The sequence below is a fragment of the Bicyclus anynana genome, chromosome 21 (genome assembly GCF_947172395.1).
Source record: "Bicyclus anynana chromosome 21, ilBicAnyn1.1, whole genome shotgun sequence".
NCBI classification, from domain to species: domain Eukaryota; kingdom Metazoa; phylum Arthropoda; class Insecta; order Lepidoptera; family Nymphalidae; genus Bicyclus; species Bicyclus anynana.
Genome location: NC_069103.1, coordinates 441,753 through 464,843, shown reverse-complemented (window position 1 = coordinate 464,843; position 23,091 = coordinate 441,753). Strand labels below are relative to the sequence as shown.

At 36.2% G+C, this 23,091-nt stretch overlaps 1 protein-coding gene across 1 annotated transcript in view; it reads right to left on the bottom strand.

Annotated features, from left to right (window-relative positions):
- Window positions 1-23,091, bottom strand: part of LOC112053649 (neural cell adhesion molecule 2) — a 111,603-nt gene that overhangs the window by 39,623 nt on the left and 48,889 nt on the right. The window contains exons 2-5 of the mRNA XM_052888095.1: window positions 19,634-19,766; window positions 17,811-18,019; window positions 8,544-8,654; window positions 293-496 (exon numbers count right to left, since the gene is read on the bottom strand). Coding sequence (XP_052744055.1) covers window positions 293-496; window positions 8,544-8,654; window positions 17,811-18,019; window positions 19,634-19,766 — 657 coding nt within the window. The remainder of the gene's footprint in view (window positions 1-292; window positions 497-8,543; window positions 8,655-17,810; window positions 18,020-19,633; window positions 19,767-23,091) is intronic.

Here is a 23,091-nt window from a genome sequence, read left to right as displayed (position 1 = left end):
TTGATAGGAATCACACTAATATTATAAAGGCGAAAGTTTGTGTGTAAGTGTGTGTTTGTTTCTCCTTTGTGCTGTGGATATTGAAGTGATTTGGCTGAAATTTGAAACGGATTTTTTATTTCGTCTCGAAAAAAATCATGGTTCCTGCGAGATAAACTGAATTCCACGCGAATGGAATCGCAGGCGTCCGCTAGTAGTTACTGAACAAAACAAACAACATTTTACAACAAGAACACAACGATGCTACTTGACATAAATAAGCACGGTGGAGTTGATGATGAGTTCAACTCACGGTTGATATCCAGTATGAGGAGCTTGGTCTGCGGCGGCGCCAGGTTGGTGTTGGAGGCTTGGCAGACGAGGCGCGCGTTGAGGTGCTGGCGCCCCACGCTGGGGAAGGTGAGGGTGTTTACGGTCACACCGTCTGACTTCTGCTCGAATGAGTCATCTATCACCGTGTTCTCGAGGTACCACACCAAGGCTGGACGGGGGTCACCTGTTAGGAAGAAAATTATTTATTTTAATAAACAATATCTAAAAAAACCTCAGTAGCTCCTTGGTTACAGAGGCAAACTCAGATCTTCCAAGACCGTTGAAATATTGTCGTGTCGACCGGAGCGTGAACTGAAAATAGATGATTACTGAGTATGAATAGAGAATATAATATTTCCACGGTATCACACGATTAACAGAATCGTACGCATTGGCGAGAATAGATTGTAAGCTATGTTATTTATTTCAATAACTAACGGACTGACAGACAGAAAATTGTCTTTTAACTTCTTAACCTATTTTTGTATCGCCTTTATTTATATTTGGTTATTTAATTTGCAAAACTGAAACAAGATTTCTACTGTATCAACGGCGCGTTACTATTAATTACTTTGGAAGTATATTCCGATAGTAATATCACTATGAATTAAGTTATCAAATCCATACGCACTGCAGTGTAAATGTCGTCAAAAGGTATTGCATGCACATATCCAGCAAACGTGCATATCTAACAAAGTAAATTCATCCCTCACTCATGGTCTAAGATCCGGCATTAGAAATATATACCCTCATCTATTATTCAATTTTCTATGAAATAAATCATACATAATGTTCACAGTGACGCATTGCGAATAGTTTGCCTAGTTAAATTGCGATCAAATACATTTTTTCATACAAAATCTAGGAAACCATGAATTAGATCCAAGAATACCTACCTACCTAGTATAATTAAATTAAGCATGAAATAACCGATCAATTATACTTTTATTTGACACATTATACGACTAAATAACTGATGCGGTTTTTAAATAACTGTTTATATCTGGCAACCCCACAGTTGCACTGTGAAAGCAGGCAGCCTTTACTTTTTCAGATCTATTACGTCTATTCTATTAACTAGTATGCGATTTTTTTAATTAACCTATGAGGGAAGGACAAGGAGATTAAATAAATAAAAAAAATATATCATTTAATACTGTTCAGTCACAACATGTGTGCAAGGTGTCAATGTGAATATTTTCCATCATTTTTTTCTTATCCTATTGAAATAACAGATGAGGGCACATATTTTTTATGTCGGATCTCGTACTATAAACGCTACGTCGGCCAGGCGATGTTGACCGGAGCGTGACACGCGGTGAGCATGAACTGCCAATAGATGCAGTTATACTTTGAGGTGTTATATCGAGTATTGGAAATTGTAGGAATAATTGCAAGCAAGAAAAGAATTTTATAAATTGTTTTTAATTTCTAATCTTATTTATTTTATCGCACAAATGTACCTCTTGATAATTTTAGTCAAAGTACAGAAACTAGATTTCTTGCAAAGTACCTAATGCCTTTTAGTCATTTAATATTTATACAATAATTTAGGAAGGATATTTTAATATCACTCAACCATAAATTTAGGCATCAAATTCATACGCACTGCAATGTAAATGTCATCAAAGGCTCGGTATGATAAATGTATATCATAGCAAACGTGCATATCTAGCAAAGTAAATTCATCTCTCACTCGATGCTACGTCGCCGGCCGATGTCGAGCGGAGCGTGACACGCGGCCAGCGTGAACTGGCCATACACTGAGTTATACTTTGAGGTGTTATGTCGAGTAACGAGAATTGCGAGAATATATCTAAGCAGTTTAACGGTGTACGTATATGATTTTAGATATTTATGTACCTAATGGGGTTTATTTTGTTTATTTTATTCTAGCGGACGTGGAATTTAGTTTTCACAAATCTCGGAAACCATGGATTTTCCGGGATAAAATGTAATCTATGTGTTAATCCCGGTTATAATATATCTTAATACCAAATTTCAGCTAATTCGGTTCAGTAGTCGAGGGGTGAAAGAGTAACAAACATTCATATCATCAGTTTTCGCAAATCTCGAGAAGCAATTTTTTTCGGGATAAAAAGTAGCCTAAGTGTTAATCCAGAGTAAAATCTATTTTCATTCCAAATTTCAGCAAAATCGCTTCAGTTGTAGTGGCGTTAAAGAGTTTGTTACTCTACTACATCCAAACAAACATACATCCAAACATCCATACAATCTTTCGCGTTTATAATATTAGTAGGAGTAGGATAGTTTTTACAGTAGATTGTGATCAAAATAATATTAGAACGTTTCCGGTTATTGGAGCCTTCCAATGTGGATGAGGATTTAGCCTTCCAATGTGCAACCTGCACGTCTCTCCCCCGAATAGAATAGTTGCCTAGAGTGCGGGTCAAAAAACTTTCTACGACGGTCGTCAACAAAAAGTCCCTACCTCGCTCAACCCGTATCTATAATGTAATTAAATACAATGATAGCGAACCTATGTCCACAATCACTATCGCCATCCCATAGGTCGGTTAATAGACCGGGTATCTATTACATAAGAGTAAAATCTACATTCACTTACACAATGTTTACTTGGGCAATTTCCAGGCAATTATGATTGCTTGAAGTCTACACTAAATCAAATTAATTTGGCTAAATATTTAATGAGTAGATAGTAAAGGTCTTTTTGTATCTGCGAAATACTTTTTAAAATATATGAATATACTACAGTCAATTATTAATAACTAGCGGACGCCCGCGACTTCGTCTGCGTAAAATTCGATGTCAATTTTACTACTACCCCCTAACCTAACCTAACCTACCCTACCCCTACCATACCCCTACCCTATCACTACCCCAACCCTACCACTGCCCCAACCCTACCCCTACCCTACCCCTACCTTACCTATACCCTACCCCAATCCTACCCGTACCCTCCCCGTACCCTATCCCTTTCCTACCCCTGTCCCACCCGTACCCCTATCTCACGCCTATCCTACCCCTACCCTGCCACTTCCCTATCCTACCCGTACCCTACCCTACCACTACCCTACCTCTACCCCGACCCTACCACTACCCTAAACCCGGCCCTAAACCTACCCTACCCCTACACTACCCCTACGCTTCCCTACCCGTACCCTAACCTACCCTGTAACTTCTCTATCTTACTCCTACCCTTAGCAAAATCGGTCCAGTCCTTCGAGAGTGGTGGTATGACCAAGAGAAATAGAGACTTCTATGCTAATAATATAAAGAGGTAAAGTTCGTGTGGTTGTAGGAGGTAATCTCTGGATCTACTGGACCGATTTGGAAAATTGTTTTACCAATAGAAAGCTACGTTATTTGCGAGTGGCCAAGGCTATGTTTGATCCCCATATTCACACGGGAACGGGAACTACGTAAATGAAAGCGCCGGGCGTCATATAGTGGAATTTCTGCGTCTTTTAGAAATTTTGTATTATCTCCGAAACTATTTAAGTAATTAACATACTGTAAAAGGCAAATCTTATCTCCATAATACCCTTGTGATTATTAAATAATTTATTTTGATAAGGATTTAAGTTAAGTAGCATAAATAATGACGCAAACCTAAGTATATAAAATTAATAATTTTTAAAACACAAAAGGTACTATATCTGCTAATGTATAGAAGATAGGTATATGGTGTCGCGGACTTTTTTGTAGAACTTTTAAAGATACATAAAGCCTCCATACATTAATTTCAATTTTTCACAATGGTTAAGGCAGCGCATGCGAATAAGTCTGCCTAAGAGGATTTTCGGTCCGACCTGTATGACAAAAACTGTGATAACTCGGCTAATATATATGATACCAATATAAAATATAGCCTATAGCACTCCCCGATAATGTAGCATTCTACTGGTGAAAGAATTTTTAAAATCGGACCAGTAGTTCCGAAGATTACCCCATTTAAAAAATGTGACAAACTTACAAACTTACAAACTTTACCTCTTTAAAATATTAGTATACAGGGTGATTCGGTCTTTAGTGCGGATATTTTTTTTCGTGGTTCTGTATCATTAGTAGAATATAAATCTACAAACAGTTCGATACATTTTATGTAATTTTTTTTTTTAATTTATGTCTCTAAAATAACAAAATAATGTACATATTATTACTAAACAAGATATATTCAGCTTAAAAGTGATCTGGTGACGTCCTTTAGGTATCAAACGAAAATAAAATAAACGCACAATAGGGTGACCCTAAAATTCTGTTCAAAAGTAAATAACTTTAGCTAACGATAATTTTGTTATTTTTGAGTTAAAAAAAAAAAGAAAAAATACGTGATCATTAAATTTTGTTTATGTACAAAATATAAAAAAATCCGCACTAAAAAAATTTTCTTCCTGTAGATAGTATAGACTACGTATGTATATCTTTTACAAAATTAAGTTAACACAAAACACTATAATTACACTTACTAAGTTTTAATTAATTTATATACACAACAATCGAAAAATACCATAAAACGAAATAATAATTAATTACACGAAATACGTATGACGAAAGTCGAAACGAAACGAATAAAATAAAATTACAAATTATTTAATTGAATTTAAAGTTTAAATTAAACTTGATTACCTGAACCTGGTCCTGAACCGGGTGAACCTAAACAAAGAAAGTACGACGTATCTAAACTATAAATTAAAACTTAAAGTATGTCTCTAATCTCTATTTCTAAATCTAAAAAGCAAATACGTAAATAGACAGAGTCAGACAAACAGTACCTAGCTAACTTTAACTACCTACGTGGTATGTCGTGCCTAGAAGTAGTACATAATCATTAACAATTAACATCGACTTGCCAAAATCTAAGTAAATTTTTCACCATCAACAATCAATTTCGATCATCATGTAGTCGGCATAAATCTCCCTAGCGCCGTACAAAAATATGGTGTTTTTGCTCAACGCCATCTATTGGTAAATGGATAAAACGCCTTCATAGAGTTTAGTAACCAAAAATGCTGATCCCTATAAAATACGTAGAAACCTATAGAGGAAGGTTCAACTTAATTTGGCGGTTGGCGCTTAAACATAAGCGGCATTCCGCCTTTTAGAAATTTTGTATTTTCTCCGAAACTATTTAACTAATTAACATACTATAAAGGGCAAATCTTATCTCCATAACATCCTTGTGATTATTAAATAATTTATTTTGATAAGGATTTAAGTTAAGTAGCATAAATAATGACGCAAACCTAAGTATATAAAATTAATAATTTTTAAAACACAAAAGGTACTATATCTGCTAATGTATAGAAGATAGGTATATGGTGTCGCGGACTTTTTTGTAGAACTTTTTAAGATACATAAAGCCTCCATACATTAATTTCAATTTTTCACAATGGTTAAGGCAGCGCATGCGAATAAGTCTGCCTAAGAGGATTTTCGGTCCGACCTGTATGACAAAAACTGTGATAACTCGGCTAATATATATGTTACCAATATAAAATATAGCCTATAGCCCTCCCCGATAATGTAGCATTCTACTGGTGAAAGAATTTTTAAAATCGGACCAGTAGTTCCGAAGATTACCCCATTTAAAAAATGTGACAAACTTACAAACTTACAAACTTTACCTCTTTATAATATTAGTATAGATTAATATACCTAATCAAATACTAAGTTCAAATAGTCAATTTATTCTAAGGAGAAGAAGAATAAAAATATTTTTATTTAGTCAGTAAAAATCTTAAGCTAAGCTAAGCTGCAAAAAGAAAACGCACGGACCAAATAAAGGTCTCCCATTCAGCATAAAGCTGCACCTTTTCTAATCTAATTCTTGATAAATTCCAGATCTTTTAGACTGTTCAAAGAGCAGAACCTACCTGATGGTGAGTATGAGTGCATAGCACGTCGAAAAAAACGTAATTAAATATTATGATTCCATGGAAACGCCATAAAACAGCGAGAGATAGAATTATGTTTAAGCCCCCAACGTTTTTTGAAATCTGACGTAAATAATAACTTTCCAAAAAAAGAAATTCTTCCTATCGTAATAGAATAAGAATTAACTCGATCATGTCAGCTCTCAAAGAACATTAATCATAATCGGTCTATTATGACAGACAAAAGAACAGAGGCAAAGACAGACACATAAAACTAATAAAACCTCTCTTTTTTACGCTAAATAACAGGGTGAATTACCCATTACCTAGTGAATATTTGAACAACGAAGAGTTTGACTTTACAAATGTATTTAACAAGTTTGTCCATTAAACGTATAATGTTCGAGTCGGTGTCATTATATGAAACAAGGCAATGCCATTCCCACGGAAATGTATTAAAACATTTATTACCTTAAACGAGGGGAAGCGATATTGTCCGTAAAATGCTTGCTCTTTGCGAAGTAATAAAACTCGGAGGAAAAACAGGTACAGTCAAGCTAAGGCTATTATTATTAAAAATGTAACGGCTCCTAATTGCCGTAAAATTCAGCATTCAGCTCTTCCGGTTGACAAACAAAAGCGGTAAAAGTAATCATAAGGATAGAGCGAAACCTAATACAATTTTATGGCACACATGAGATTCAATATAATTTGTATATTTTATACCATTTTTAATTGGAATCTATTCTATCTATTTATTTATAATCTATTTAAAAAAAACATGTCGTACCGTATTGTATAACCATTCTATTTCAGAGCACTGGACACTAAGAATGTTTTCTAAGCACGATTTTAGCTTCTAAGTTGTTGTTAAGTTGTGCATTAAGCTAACGAGTTAACATTTTCAAAAGTTATTTTTCTAAAAAAGTGATGTGGCGTCTGCAAACAAAACTAAGTAGATATCACTAGTAAGCAAGATATCATTATATGTCAATTAGGAATAGAGATGGACCTGAAACTCTCCCCTGAGGGATACTTGTATACTTGACTTTTGATAATTATTTTTTACTGAAATATTTATTCATTTTTACACTGCTATGAATATCGCAAACTGAATTTCGGCAGCTGTCCGACGTACAGCTGAATAATGCGATCTCCAAAGAACCGTATGAATACATTAATCTCATTAACGATGCCGAGTGTTATTTATTGCTGGCAATATTTTTTCTCTTCGCGGCATAATAACGGTATATTAAATAAAAAAACCAGTAATACGCGTAGCGGGACTCGCGTTATGCCCGCTCTTAAAGTTGGCCAATTCATTGGCCAATACGCTGACCAATATGCTCGCTATCAAATGGTATTGGCCAACGTACTTGGCCAATGTGAAGAGGGGCCATATGTGTATTTTAAACGACCCTTTTTGATATGTGAAAATAAATGAGTTCACGGTTTAACAGTTATAAACGATTAATTGCTAAAAGTATAAATGTATTGCTTAAACAAATCAAAATAATTATTTAGTTAAGTCAAAATGTTAACGTTCTCTACTATCGACTAGTTACTAGACTAGACTACAAGAAATAGTTCGAAGTTACGATACTGCTGTAGTAATTCTTACTTATTAAGATAAAATTACTTAGGTACGAGCAAGTTGCGTACACGAAAATCCGATAAGAGTTAGGAGCACTATGTCTATAGACTTCCATCGTTAGAGGCTACGAACTTAGGTTGCACTTAGTAATATAGCATGCTCCTAACCTAAGAGCGCTGGTAATCCGATTAATGAACTTAGTACCTCCGTATACCTTACAGAGGTATTAACGTTAATATGTTTTCAAACACCCCGGGATGGCAGTGCGGTGGCACGAAGGATGGGTATGCAACCGACCAGAGGCTAAGCGTGGTACCTCGAATCAAATGAATATAATTTTATCTGACGATGCTACTTTACTAGAGCTATCAATGTATTACTGACTGACTAGCTGTCGAGCATTCTCGGCAGATAATGAATAAGTGCTTTTCTCTCTCAACTCACTCATTCCAATTTCGGAGAGCTTCATTAAAGTATCGATAGCTTCTATTGAAGATTTTAATCGGTACCTCCAGGTGATAGGCGTTCGGCAACCTGGGCGGCCTGCTAAGCTTCTGGAGCAAGCTCAAGGCCCTCAAAGGCCCAGGAAAGATGAAGAAGAAGAGGAAGACCTCCAGGTGATTAATGGTATGCGTCCACTGATCCGCATCGTACGAATTAGATGCAACCGCATGTGGACGCAAGAAATTATATAGCGCTATAATTTAATCCGTTATCTCCTACATTACTTAACATCAAGTGATATCGAGAAGCTATCCCTAGAATAAAAATAAACTTACCCCCATATACCTCACACAGCAGTTCCAGGGTGTCGCCTTCATCATAGGGCTCCAGTAGCCTGGTCACGTCTCTGGTCTTCGCGTCCATGATGACTGGCCGATTGGGTGGAGCTATGGACACACATAGAAATATATGTTATATGTTCTATTTTTTGGTAATTTCCAAAACTCAATTATTTTAGTGACTTTTCCTGGGGTACAGGGGATATCGATGTTATGAAGGGAGAAGATAACTTTTTTTTTAGATATTTAAATAATACACTAGAACTAGTAGGTATCGGTAAGTGGTATGATGCATACATACTCCAGTAGGTAACTGGAAAATTCCACTCTACTAAAAGGTTTCAAATGATGAAAATTTATATGAAAATAGAAATTTCCGTGAACAAATTTGCAGGCATCCGCAAGTAAAAAATAAATATTTAGTTATTCCTTATTTTGTTATTACCAGTTTTCTTAATTGCCTCCCGCTGCGGAAATAAATTAAAAGCCGTCAAAGAAGCTCTTTGAATCAGAAGTAGCTAACCTATTACTTAACCTCCTATCATTAATATCCAACTGTATCGCCATTTTAATTTCAGTCCATTGAGAATTTCAGACAATACCGAATACATTATTTTTATCTTTTATCTCCCGAGGTTGATAATTGCGAATCGGGAAGACAAAGAGTACTAAAAAATGAGAAATTACTGCGATTTGAAAAACTGATAATTTTTTAGTCAGAGGCAGAAGAAATAAGAAAATTTAAATATGGCAAGTTCGTTGATGACACTCCCATGATATGCGGGCAACGGGGGGAAAGGACTGGAGTGTTACGAACGAATTTGCCAAGCTATAAATGCTACGTGCCTGTAATGGTCAGACATTTTGTAATCTTTTCTGAAATCTGAAGCTTTGCCAACTCGCGTACTATTTAAAGTGGAATTTTAACGTTGTTTTGGGAAAATAGAATCTACATATTGATAAACTTCATGAGGTTTGTCACACAGTTTGTTTGAGGTGAGCCCAACACACACACGCACGCACGCTCGCACACACATAGGCACGTATTATTATACTATAAATAGCACCAAGCCCTTGTATCCAAGGGCCTTGTACCCAAGCCAAGCCACCAGTCAACAATTCACAAAAGACCAAGATTGCAGTAATAATATTATTTTAAGCAAAATTGCCTAGAGATACAACACCTTATATTTTCATTTCATCTGAGAAGCAAAAACATCGTACGTATTTAGAATATTCTATTAATACTTCGTGTTTATATTTTATTTTTAATTAATCTTTATTTTCCTTTATAAATTTTAGGGTCCTCATGCACTACGCGAATAGAATCGGCCAATAGTCGGACTACTGCAGTTGTTAATTTTTGCCCACGCAATACTGGCTGGTATACGTAAATGTCCGTTTATACCTACGTCTGCTGATAATGAGCGCCATTAAGACATTAGCTGTCTGGGGTACTTCTTTCATGAAAAGGACTTTACGTGTCTCTAGCTACCTGTTGGGCAGTGTGAATAGATGGTGTCTATGAGTGTCTGTCACGCTACTTGTCTGTGACGCACTGTGTCTGTAGATATAAACGGACCTCTTAGCGTTAGCGATTTCTGTGCTGTGGGCTAGAAAACTATTCGTAATAGTAGCTTGGTCGCAACGACCGGTGGTGCCAGACTGCAGCCAATTTTGCGATGTTCTTAAGGTTTCTTCATGCCAATTCACTAACTTTGACGTTTGTTCATAATTCTTAAGTCAAGTGATTTCATATTCACTATTTGTATAATGCTAACTGATAGAAATTAAGATTATATGTCTACTGACAACCCACAGAGTAGGTAGATGACATTGCCCAGTTGAAATTACGATTTTTGTTAAAAATTTGCTTTACGGAATACGAAAGATGCGGTGGTTATTTAATTTCATGTTTATTTTAGTAGGTGGTTAATAAAGACCAAATTAGTGGATGGGACAGCTGGTCGTTGCGGCCACTGGTCGTGGTAATGGCCGCCTAGCGAGCAAAATCCCTTAGTATCGTATACATTTAATTTGAAAACTAATTTCATTTTGTTGTTATTGTATCATAACTTCTTAATTCTTTGAAGCTGCGAAAACAATAATCCACAGCGCGTGTGGTGTTAGTGTCAGCGATACTTTCATTATATTGTGACCATTATCTACTTATTACACAAAGATAATGGATTATTCAGTATGTACTATTCAAAATTAACTGTATGGCGTAGGTACGAGTAGATACAAAGATACCTAATTAATTAATACCTATTTGCGTTTCTTTGATGGCAATTTAATGATATACGAATATATTTTATACAGTTGATCTATCAAAAGACATCCTAAGATTTAATTAACTTTTCAACCTTTAGGCTTATAATTTTTGTCTTGACAAAATTATCAACTCAGTTTGTATAATGATACGATACGAGTATAACCAAGGATAAATATATATTGGGATTTTTTGTATTTTTTTTAAATTGTTGCTGAACAATACTAAGCTGGTACAAGATTATGCCAAAGATAACAAGAGTGGTATTTCTATGTTGTTCCGAACTTACACATATTCTACTTGCGGGATGCGGGAGTCTTAAATTGCCCAAATTGTACCACTACTACTACTACTACTACTATAGTGCTAAAGCTGCAGTGTGTCACAATCTATACTAATATTATAAAGCTGAAGAGTTTGTTTGTTTCTTTGTTTGATTGAACGCGCTAATCTCAGGAACTACTGGTTCGATTTCAAAAATTCTTTCAGTGTTAGATAGCCCATTTATCGAGGAAGGCTATAGGCTATATATTATCCCCGTATTTCTACGGGAACGGGAACCACGCGGGTGAAACCGCGCGGCGTCAGCTAGTTTTAAAATAAACGTATCATCTTTCACCCTGTCCGCTGTCAGTGCGGCCACACGGCTGCCGCTCACTCTAAATTGGATAATCCTTTTGATCGCTCGATTTTAATGAAATACCGCCACGCTGCGTGTTCTCCATGTTTGTACCGAGGAGCGGCCGGCGCCGGAATTTATCGCTTTTCGACCTGCTATATCTGTTTAATTTATCTTACGCACAGTAAATAATTATTCTGATGGTAAATTGCTTCTCGACTCTATAGTCATCTTAATATGTTGTTATCGCCGCGTTGGCCGCTTTTAAATGTACATGTTCTTAATAAATAGTCTAGGAAATAGTAGTCTGTGACGGATATGACGTCGCTCGATCTCGTGTTGCCTTCAGTGTGCTCGTGGCGTTCGAGCCGTCCACACCTCTTGTTGTGTAATTCTTAATGGGTTACTTGGGATAGGCGGGGAGAGTGACTTGAGTGGAAAAGGGGAGTGTTTGATATCAGTCAAAGGGTCCTTTAATCCTACACACATCGTTCACAAATGCGTGCCTCCACTAAGGATCATTCTCCGCCATTCTACGGTTTTATTTTGGTTACAGTTTGATTTGTAAATTAAGTTGTCCTGACAAGGGTTGTGAATCACAACCTTTGTTCGACATTAGTTTTCTTATATTTGTAATCACTTTTGACTCTTATAATAATGTATATGTTACCGTTAAATTGTAAAATACGTTAGTTTACAATCTCATTCGTGATATTATAATCTACCGTCATATTGTGAACTGAAAATACTGATTACATTTAAACGTGTTATTTTTCGGTATATTATAATCTATCGGAAGTGAGACCATTTAATTGTCAATCAGGATAAATTTACCATAGAGTTATTACAGCGGGTGCAATAAAAATTGTAAAAAATTACAATGGACAAATCAAAGAATGTCACGAGTGAGGGTATAAACTAACGTATTTAACAATCTAACGGTGACATATATAAATGCGAAGGTCATTAATCACGAAATCTCGAAAACCACTTGCCTCATAAAGATGAAATTTGGCAGAGAGATAGTTTACAGTTAGTAGACGTCCGCTACGAACGGAGGAATATGGAGATTTACGGGCGGACGAAGTCGCGGGCTTCCGCTAGTACTCGTATAATACTGACCTTTTAAATTACAAAGATTCTTGGAAACAATTGGCTCTGCTTTCTTCTACAGGAAAGGACTGCTTACTGTAGTTGATGAATAGAATTTTAGTAGTTCTTCTAGGCAAAATCTGCTGCGAAAGTAGCTTAGGTCTAGTGAGGCATTGCAACCAAGTGGGTATTGTTAGCTGAGTAAGGATCAGTTCTGACAGCTTTAGCATTTTCTGTTCTGTGCTGTGACCGAAGTAAACAAGCCAAAAATAATTTAATCAAAATCATGAAGCTGCAATTACAAATTTAACTATTTATTCAAACATTCATGTTCACAAATTAGCCACGTGAATCAATACGCATGAATTATCAATATGATCACTCTACTAATACTCTAATAATGTTCAAATATCAATAAATATCTAGTAATAATAGTTCAATCTTTGTAAAGCTTCGATTTGGTGGGCATAGGTTCGAAACCGTTCCGACTTTTCAGTTATGTGCATTTTAAAAATTAAAAGTCACTTGTCTCAAATGGTGAAGGAAAAACATCGTAAAGAAACCTGTGTACCATAGAAGTTTCTTAATTCTCTACGTCTGCCTATCCGCATTAGGCCAGCGTGGTGGTCTAATAGCCTAACCCCTCTCATTCTGAGAGGTGACTTGTGCTCAACTGTGAGCCGAATATGGGTTCCTCGTTGTTTCAGTAGTTAGCTTATGTGGCTTTAGATAACGGGGATCTATGTTCCTATGTTCTATTGAAATATACAGCTTGTCTTTCTTCCGAAAAATTTTCAGCCCTTGGTTGAAAAGTTTGTGGTTTTACACCCCGTGCCTCGAAGAGCAAATTAAGCTTTCAGCCACGCTCATTAATTACATCATTAATATCTGAGCTCGGTCGTTACAAGAGACAAACTTCACCCTATGTCCGCCAACCCTCAGAGCATCGTGGTGAGTCTTAACTCCATAATCTCTTTTCTTTAAGGAGAAAAAAAGCTCTACCCTCTAGTGGGCCGATAAAAAAGGCTGAAAATGGTTTTCTTTTAAATGTCGACCAATGTAATAAAATGCTTCGTATTCTTAAAGTTTTACAGCGACAATCTCATTAGGATCATAACCTTAGTATCACAAGTCTGACCTTCGTCTCCGTTTTGTCTTTGAAGATTATTCTTTACGTTAATTACATTTTCATTAGCGCTGTAGCCATTATAGTCAAAGAACTGCTGAGAAATTTTGAAGAGGTATTTTTTTTATAAAAGAATATTTTGCTATATCTATTAGATATGATCAATATTCCAATTCTCCTAAAACCTAGAAATTTATTTGAAGTGGGTACAATAGTAGTCCTGAGAGCGGTTATTAGTCCGGACCCATTTAATATTTTTTAACAAAACTTCGCATAAAATAAAATACCTTTAGTAATATAAGAGTCGAATCCCACTTGTTCAGACGAGATGTTAATTCAAATATGTTCAAATAAAAAATATTAGATTGAAATTAAAATTGCATTATATTTTTGGATATGATAGCAAATATATTAATAATAATAATTAAATAGAATTATTTTTTATTCATTGGACAGTAATAACTACTATTGAACTTCTTTGAAAAAAAATCAAACTGAAGAAACTGATGATTAAAGTTTGTATACGCATTATGTCTTAAGTTAAGGATATAAATTATATTTATGAAACGATACACTGTTTTACACGCAATCGAGGGCAACAGCTAATTAAGAATAATTAGAAAACTTTAACAACTCTACAAGCGAGCTACGAGTAGCTTTGGCACGAGCTTGCTTGTAGAGTTTTACTTCCCCAAGTACAGTTACTATATCGATTAAAAAGTTTACCCAATGCCTCTTCAATATTTCCCACCAGATCTTAATCTATGTATTACGTAAATAAAATGAGTGTTGCTGATTGAAGTTCAATTAAGGCGAAATTAATCACTTTTTAGTTTGCAACTAATTATTATTTAATGCTTTGAAAATTGTTGATTAACAATATGCAACGTTTGCATTGTATACTTGAGGGGATGATAAGTTATTGTTTAAAAAGATTGAAATTGAAATGCACTATAATGACTGGCTGGTTTTAAATATTATTGTGACATGATTATAGACTAAAATAAATCCTGACTGAGTTTGTTGTGGTCTTATCTAACCACGCTTGTATCCTCGTAACTTTAATTTTAAGTGTTCAACTTCAATTATAACCATTACTTAAATTACCTGACGTTTCAACAGTGCTTGTAAACTACGCCTAATTGAAATATATGAATTTAGACTTTATTTTGTTGAGCAATTTCAAGAATAAAGGAAAAGATTTGGGATACAGATTTCAGTTTTGTGTGATCATATTTCAATTAGATTTTTCCTGTGTAGTTTTAGGTTTTCAGGTTTACACACAGACGTTTTAACTGTACCTATAAAACTGTAGCTCACACGTGCTTTTACATTACTTAACATACACACACATATTATATATACAAACACACGCCAATGCGGGCTACGATCCTATTTTTATTGACGACCAATTATTCTCACGTTTCTGCAGCACCCACGACTATAACTGATCGTGTATTGGTCACTACGTGCATGACGGCTCGACTCATGAAATGTCTTCGCTGCCATTTGCGCTGCAGAAACGTGAGAATAATTGACTGCCAATGGCTGACTTTACGCAGTTTAAACGTACAGTTATACTGTTCAGTTAAATTGTCCGTGTGCAAACAAAATTGAAATCTACACAGTTCTTCACAGTTGAACTTAAAATGTAATCGAAATATAGTACAGATAAAAGCTAAGTTAGAGGTAAGTTATTTATTTATTTATTTATTTATATAAAAGCACGCCAACAATACACATATTAAACGTTAAAACATAAGATAACACATATTAAAGAGTTCTGATATGCATATAAACAATAGGCGCACATAACATTTATATAATTATATGTCAACACTTAACTAATTATAATATGTCAAATTTATAGGAAGGATTAAATGTCAAAATTAATTATTACCTAATTTAAAATTAATAAAATAGTATATAATTTTAAAACAATAGCATAAAGAAGAAAACTTAACTTAATTAAATACAATTTTTAAATTAATTTACTAGGTAGGTAGATTATACAAAACAAAAAGAATAAATATTAAGAAAAAACATTAACATTAAACTAAATCTTACTAATAATAGAGACAATTTAATTATTATGGAGTTTAAAATGGTCATGCAACTTGTTTTTAAAGACATAGAAGGAATTGTGGAAGAAGTCGATCTCCGGTAAAGTTTTAGAAACTTCGTTATACTTGGCACATATTCGTCTAATGGGGGCCTGCATACCAAGGTTAGTTTTTACAAAAGGAATATGAAACAATTTCATAGTACGGTAGCGTGGATATCTACGCGGGACTGTTAGGGATACCCTTTCAAGTATGTTACCACACTTGATTTTGTTATTTAAAATCTTGTGGAGAAAGCATAAGTCCATCATATCGCGTCTTCTTCGTAGCGGTAACATTTCAAACTCCGCTAGTCGCTGGTGGTAGGGCATCCTATGCGAAATACCGGTCGATATAAAGGCAAGATGCCTAGTAAACGATCGTTGTATATTTTCAACGCGTTGGGAATGTGTACTGTAGATTGGATTCCAAATAACACTAGCAAACTCAAGACAACATCTCACCAAGGCATTATATAAAATAATTTTGGTCTTACAAGAGAACCCCTTTGTGTTGCGTTTTAAAAATCCCAAAAGCTGAGCACCTTTTTGAACAATATTATTTATGTGAGGTTTAAACGTTAATTTACTATCCATAGTGACTCCTAAGTCTTTTATTTCCAATAACTCTTGCAATATCGTGTTATTAATGGAGTAACTAGAAACAAGTGGTTTTTTTTTTCGAGTAAATTTAATGTGGAAACATTTGTTAGCATTAAGAGTCATGTGGTTGTTATCACACCATCTGATAATTCTGTTTAAGTCATCTTGTAGTAATTTAGCATCGTTGGATGATTTAATCGTTTTATAAATTTTCAAATCATCCGCAAACAACGAGCTAGTACAATGTTGCGTCACTGAAGAAATATCATTAATGAAGGCCAAGAACAATAGGGGCCCCAGGTGGGAACCCTGTGGCACTCCAGATAATGCCACGAACGTTTTAGACTCATAGCCATTGACTGCAACAGTTTGGGATCTCAGTTGGAGGTATGAATTGAACCATTTGACAAGGGGACCACTGATTCCATATTGCATAAGTTTGTTAACGAGTAGTATATGGTTAACCTTATCAAACGCGGTACTAAAGTCAGTGTAAATGACGTCAACCTGTTGCCCCTTATCCACAATATAGCAGAGATCCGAAGTATAGTCAGACAAATTTGATTGCACGGATAGACCAGTCCTGAAGCCGTGTTGAGAGCTCGTGAGAAAATTGTCCAAATGCCGAGATAGAATAGGGTGAACTAGACTTTCAAAAAGTTTTGAAAAGCATGAAAGTATTGAAATCGGACGGTAATTTTTAACATCCACTCTGTCTCCCTTCTTAAATACTGGTACTATTCGTGCTTTCTTCCATTCACTGGGGAAAATACACAACGTTTAATAAATACAGGTGGGATATTATCTGGACCAGCACCTTTAAGAGGATCTAAAGATTTAATGCATTTTATGACATCAGACTCAAGCAACTTTATTTTAGCTAAATGAGGAGTATTATTGATTGGGGGAAACTCAACAAGAGTAGGTTGGCGACTATGTGGTCGCGAGTAGACAGAGGAGAAATGGTCGGCAAAAAGATTGGCTATTGAAGTGCCTGAGTTTGCCAATTCTTTTTCAATTTTCATAGATGCAGGCAGGGAAGATTCTCCTTTCTTTTTGTGTCTAAAATATTTCCAGAAATTACAGGGATTCTTAGAAATATTAGATTCTGTTTTGTGCTTATAATCCTTAAGACATATATTATACAGTTTGTGACAACGACTACGAATGATTTGGAATTCAAAATTATCTCTAGGATTATTGTATTTCTTAAATTTTTTGCGAAGCCTATCTTTTTCCGATATAAGTTTAATTAAGTTTCCACTGTACCAGACCGGGAATTTCGCAGGTTTAAGTTTTCGTTTTGGTATAGATCTATTAATAATTTCATGGATGCACTTATCTTCTTATAAGTTAGAAGTTAGAGTTAGTTAAGTTACATAACCCGCATAAGAAGTCACTTCCAACATGCAGTGCCACAACTGGCAGACATCATCAGTGCAGATACTCACTAATAACAGTGAAGTTAATCCTTAAGTTCCTGGTGGGCGAGTTCTTGAAGTCGACGCGGCAGCGGTACACGCCGGTGTCGGCGCCGCCCACGCTGTCCACCAGCAGCGCCGACGGTGCAGCCGACGCGCGGAAGAAGGCTCGTGCGCCGAAGCCCGTCGGTGAAGACCACAGCTTTGGCTGGCTGGCGGAGCGGCCTCGCACGTCGTAACTATAAGATATCACCATTGTCAATTGATTCGAATAGACCAGCGCAACGGATTTCAATATGCCTCTATCCTTATAGGAGATGGGATACGGGGATTTGACGGCCTCCGTGGCGCAGTGGTATGAGCGATGGATTTACAAGACGGAGGTCCTGGGTTCAAACCTCGGCTGGGCCAATTGATGTTTTCTGAATTGGTCCAGGTCTGGCACCCTACCGGCAAAGACGTACCGCCAAGCGATTTAGCGTTCAGATACGATATCGTGTACAAACCGAAAGGGTTGTGGATTTTCATTTTCCTCGTAACAAGTTAGCCTGCATCCATCTTAGATTGCATCATCACTTATCATCAGGGGAGATAGTAATTTGTAGTTAAGGGCTAACATGTAAAGAATAAAAAAAAATATAAAATTTATATTAGACCTAATTTTGACTCTCTCTTGAGAACCTCCACTGCGCCAGAGGTCATTCTCATTACATAGATTGGTGCCGTGTGTGAAAGCGAAACCTACTGTCTCTTAGCAACCACGCAGAGATGATCATAAATATGTTTCTGCTTTGCTGACGCTTTTTTAGCTTCCCACACAAATGTCTGTCTATAGGTAGGTATCTACACCTCATCACTATCTAAATGCAAGTCTTTCCAAAATAGTCTAAGTATCCAAAACAAAAAAAGTTAGTTTACATTGGGTTTCACTTAGTAATTCGGTTAAGTAAAACAGTAGGAATGGTTCATAGTGCGGGTCATGCAAATGAGACCGCCGCCGGTGAAATCACTTTTTGATTGGACGGGATACAGCGGGACCGCAAATAGAGGCAAAAGCTATCTTTTACCGCTTTACCTTTGTGGGCCTAATTACGAGTTTGTAATTTCATGTTCTGCCTATTGGCTCAGTGATTAGATTACACGATTTCGGATCATCAGGGCCTGGATAAGAATCGATCGGGTCTATGAAATTCTTTAAAACTTTTCATACTAACCCGGAGATATTACACCTCCGTTCCTCGAAGAACAGAAAATTAATAATGATAAAAAATTTATAATTATCTCTTTCAATTTTTTAACGAACGTGACCGCCCCGTTCTATCCACGGTTCTATTTAAGCATATCCAACGTCTTTTAGTACCTACTTAGGCCATGTTTTACTTTTCGTTGAATTTTGATTGATTTAACACATTATATTTTTTATTAGACATGTTTGCTTAAACGACATCACATCACAATAATATTTTATAGGCGAAACTTTGTGTGTAAGTGAAAATTTGTAAGTAAGTGTGTAAGTATGTTTGTTCCTAATTTACGCTCCTGCTACTAAAGCGATTTGGCTGAAATTTGGAATGGAAATAAATTTTGCTCTGGATTAACACATTTTCATTACGGAAAAATTCATGGTTCCCGCGAGATTTGTGAAAAACTGAATTCCACGCGAACAAAGTCGCGGGCGTCCGCTGGGTAATAAAGAGAAATAGACAAAACATCAACCAATGGCGGAGTTGTTCCATCTCTTTCGTCGCAACGCAATAAAAGGGATCGGTATTTCCGATTTCTAACTATTGGTTGAGATTTATCTTACGGTGATATGTCGTTGGTCGCATGTTAGGTCTACTGGGCATACATACCTGTAGAGCGGTTCCCAGTCCGCCTCCTTGAACCACAGCACCATGGCGACGCGGTCGTCGCGCGCCAGCGGCTGCGTGTCGCACGGCAACGCCGCCTTCTTGCCCAGCACCCCCGCCACGTGCGCCGTGGGTACTGTCGGCAACAAAATTGTATTGAATTTATCGCTATTATGTCGAAGTTCTTAATGTATAAAGTATATTTTGCTTTTCTCCGTGCAATGACCGGATCGTCCTCAACGTTGACATGGCAATATTAATTGCTTTTGTTATTTCTGTCTATATGGTTAACTTAATCCTATCAAAACACAAATGTAAAAATGACGGAATTATCGCTGGACATACATAAAAAAAAAAACATACAGACCTCCTCCGTAAGGAAAAACGTAGAACCTCCTCCTTTTTGGTAATCGGTTAAAAATGAGAGCCAAATTCTATAGCACAAATATATGTCGTTAACGATTATGCCAACAAAATAATATCCAAGTGGGTGCCAAATTTTATATATATATTAATGATGATGATGAATATTATATACGTTGAAAAATTGTTCCATTTTCCTACTTCCTACTGAATATTATAAAGGCGAAAGTTTGTGTGTAAGTATATTTGTTCCTCTTTTACGCTGCGGCTACTGAAGCGATTTGGCTGAAATTTGGAATGGAAATAGATTATACTCTGGATTAACACATAGGCTACTTTTAATCCCGGAAAAATCCACAGTTCCCACGGGATTTGTGAATAACTGAATTCCACGCGGACGAAATCGCGGGCGTCCGCTAGTCATAAACAAAAATCTAAATAATATATTGTTGAGAAGTCGAAAGCAGTTTTTTTAACTATACCTAATGTATTTAAAAACAAATGTATCCAAGTAATCGTGACCAAATGAGATTGTTGTTTGTAGATTGAAAATGTATCTCACAAAGTGTCAGGTGAACGACCTTATCAGTGTCCGCAGTGATCCGCTTGGTCGCACGGCGTCACGTGTCCGTCCGTCACGGACAGGCCGTGTCGGATCGGGTTACACCTCTCTGTCAGGTATCTTGTTCAAGTGCTACGGCGGCAAGAACAAACTTATGAATAAGAAGCTACTGTTTTGTAAACTATAGCTTGGGAACTTCGTTCGTAACCCTCCCGATGGTCCGACGGTCCCGATGCACCTCACTTCCCCGCACACACAATACACCCGAGCAGTCTTTGCCCCCGTCGCCCGCATATCATGGGGTGTGTCATCAACGATTTTGCCAGACTATAGACGATCGTTTGCATCGATTGTGGCAAGTATCGCTTTCATCACGGTACGTTACTGATAATTATGTTCTAATACTAGCGGACGCCCGCGACTTCGTCCGCGTGGAATTTAGTTTTTAACGAATCCCTTGGGAACCATTGATTTTTTTAGGGATAAAAAGTAATCCAGGCTATAATATATCTCATAATCAAATTTCAGCTAATTGGGTTCAGTAGTCGAGGCGTGAAAGGGTAAAAAACATTCATATCATCAAAATCATCAGTTTTCCCAAGTCTCGGGAAACCATGGTCTTTTTCGGGATAAATAGTAGCCTATGTGTTAATCCAGAGTAAAATGTATTTCCATTCTAAATTTCAACCAAATCGCTTCAGTAGTAGCGGCAATAAAATGTAACATACATCCAAAAAAACATACATTTAAACATCCATACAAACTTTCACGTTAAAATATTAGTAGGAATTGGATTCTGAGGCGTCTGTGTTGATCTATGTCAATAGAACTGATCATTACTAGATGTGAGGCGTAGGTATTGAGCCTCGTGTACCTGTCATTACTCCGGCAACCATGACTCAAATAATTAAGAATGAGAGTAGAATAATCTCTGGACGAAATCTGTCACAAATAACTCTCTAAAAGTTTCTTCGAAAGATGATGATTCTTCTGAGAACATAATGCACTTACAATAGATACATCACACTTCACACTATCACATCACACTTCACACTGTGATAGTGTGAACTAATGTTATAAAGGTTATAAAAGTTTGTATGTGTGTAAGTGTGTAAGTATGTTTATTCCTCCTTTACGCTGCGGCTGAAGCGATTTGGCTGAAATTTGGAATGGAAATAGATTTTACTCTGGATTAACACATAGGCTTCTTTTCATCCCGGAAAATCCTTGGTTCTCGCGGGATTAGTGGAAAACTAAATTCCACGCGGACGAAGTCGCGAGCGTCCGCTGGTATTTATTTCATAATAATCAAATATTATACAAACCCAAAAATTGTGATTATAATATTAGTTAGGAATAGCAAAGGTCGTTCGACCTTACCAGATCTGAGTCAATATATTTAAATTCCTAAATTTACCAAACCTGAGAATCGAACCCAACACCTTCTAATTATAAAGCATGGCCGAGAGGTCGTCAACACGTATGTTTGCTAAGTTATCAATAAAACGACTAAATATAGTCAACGTTTCGACGATATAAAGCTTGACAGCAACATCATTAAACATCTGCGTGCCCATAATAATATTATCGGGTGCCAGAATAACCAGGTCATTTCACACTACTGTGATAAACAAACATCAAGTTTACGATCTGTGATCTGAAGAGACTTAAGCCACTTCATCATATAACTTTGAAAATTCGAAGTACCTCTACGAGAATTCCCTGCACAGTACCTAAAATTTTGAGTAAAATCGTTTATTCTGTGACTCGGAACAATTTGCTACCAAAGACCTGTTGACAAGCAACTACTCATGTAATTGTGATTTTTTATGTAATATGTATACATAAAATTAATAATTATTATTCTTTAAAATCTTGCGTTTAGGAAATCCTGCAAATTTATTAGAAGCATGCCTCGATTTACTGCACTCCCACTGCAACGATATGCGCCTTTCTGGAAAGTGTTTTGAAGAAAGTAAAGTAAGTAAAACTTACACTAAAAGTGCATTTCAGTTCTTGCGCACCACTTTCTTTTATACAATATTTATATAAAAATTATGAAGAGGTATGAGTTGATTTTTTGTTTGCTAGGAATCAATAAAAACTTGATTAGGATAAGGAATTTTCCATTTAGTACTAACTGTACCTATAGTGCATACCCTGGTTAAACATTTTGTGCACACCTAAACTACCGTGGAAGCTGTAATTTCCCAATTCGCGTGGCCCAATTTACATAATCGTATTATCTATATGAAACGTCTGCGCTGAGAACATTTGTCATCCGTCCGTTTGCCGAACCCGCAGATGTACATAAGAAAGAATAATGGACGAATATTATAAATGGAAAACGTCTTTATCAACGTCTTATTCAGATATTACGTAAAGCGGAATAGATAACTCCGTAGAACCAAAAGCTTTCTTTTTCTAAGGAATAAATGTAAATTAATCAAAACGAAAGACACATTAATTATAATTAATTGAAGCAGATCCGAATTTAATTGAGATATCATTACCTTATGTATAAAAAATATACCTA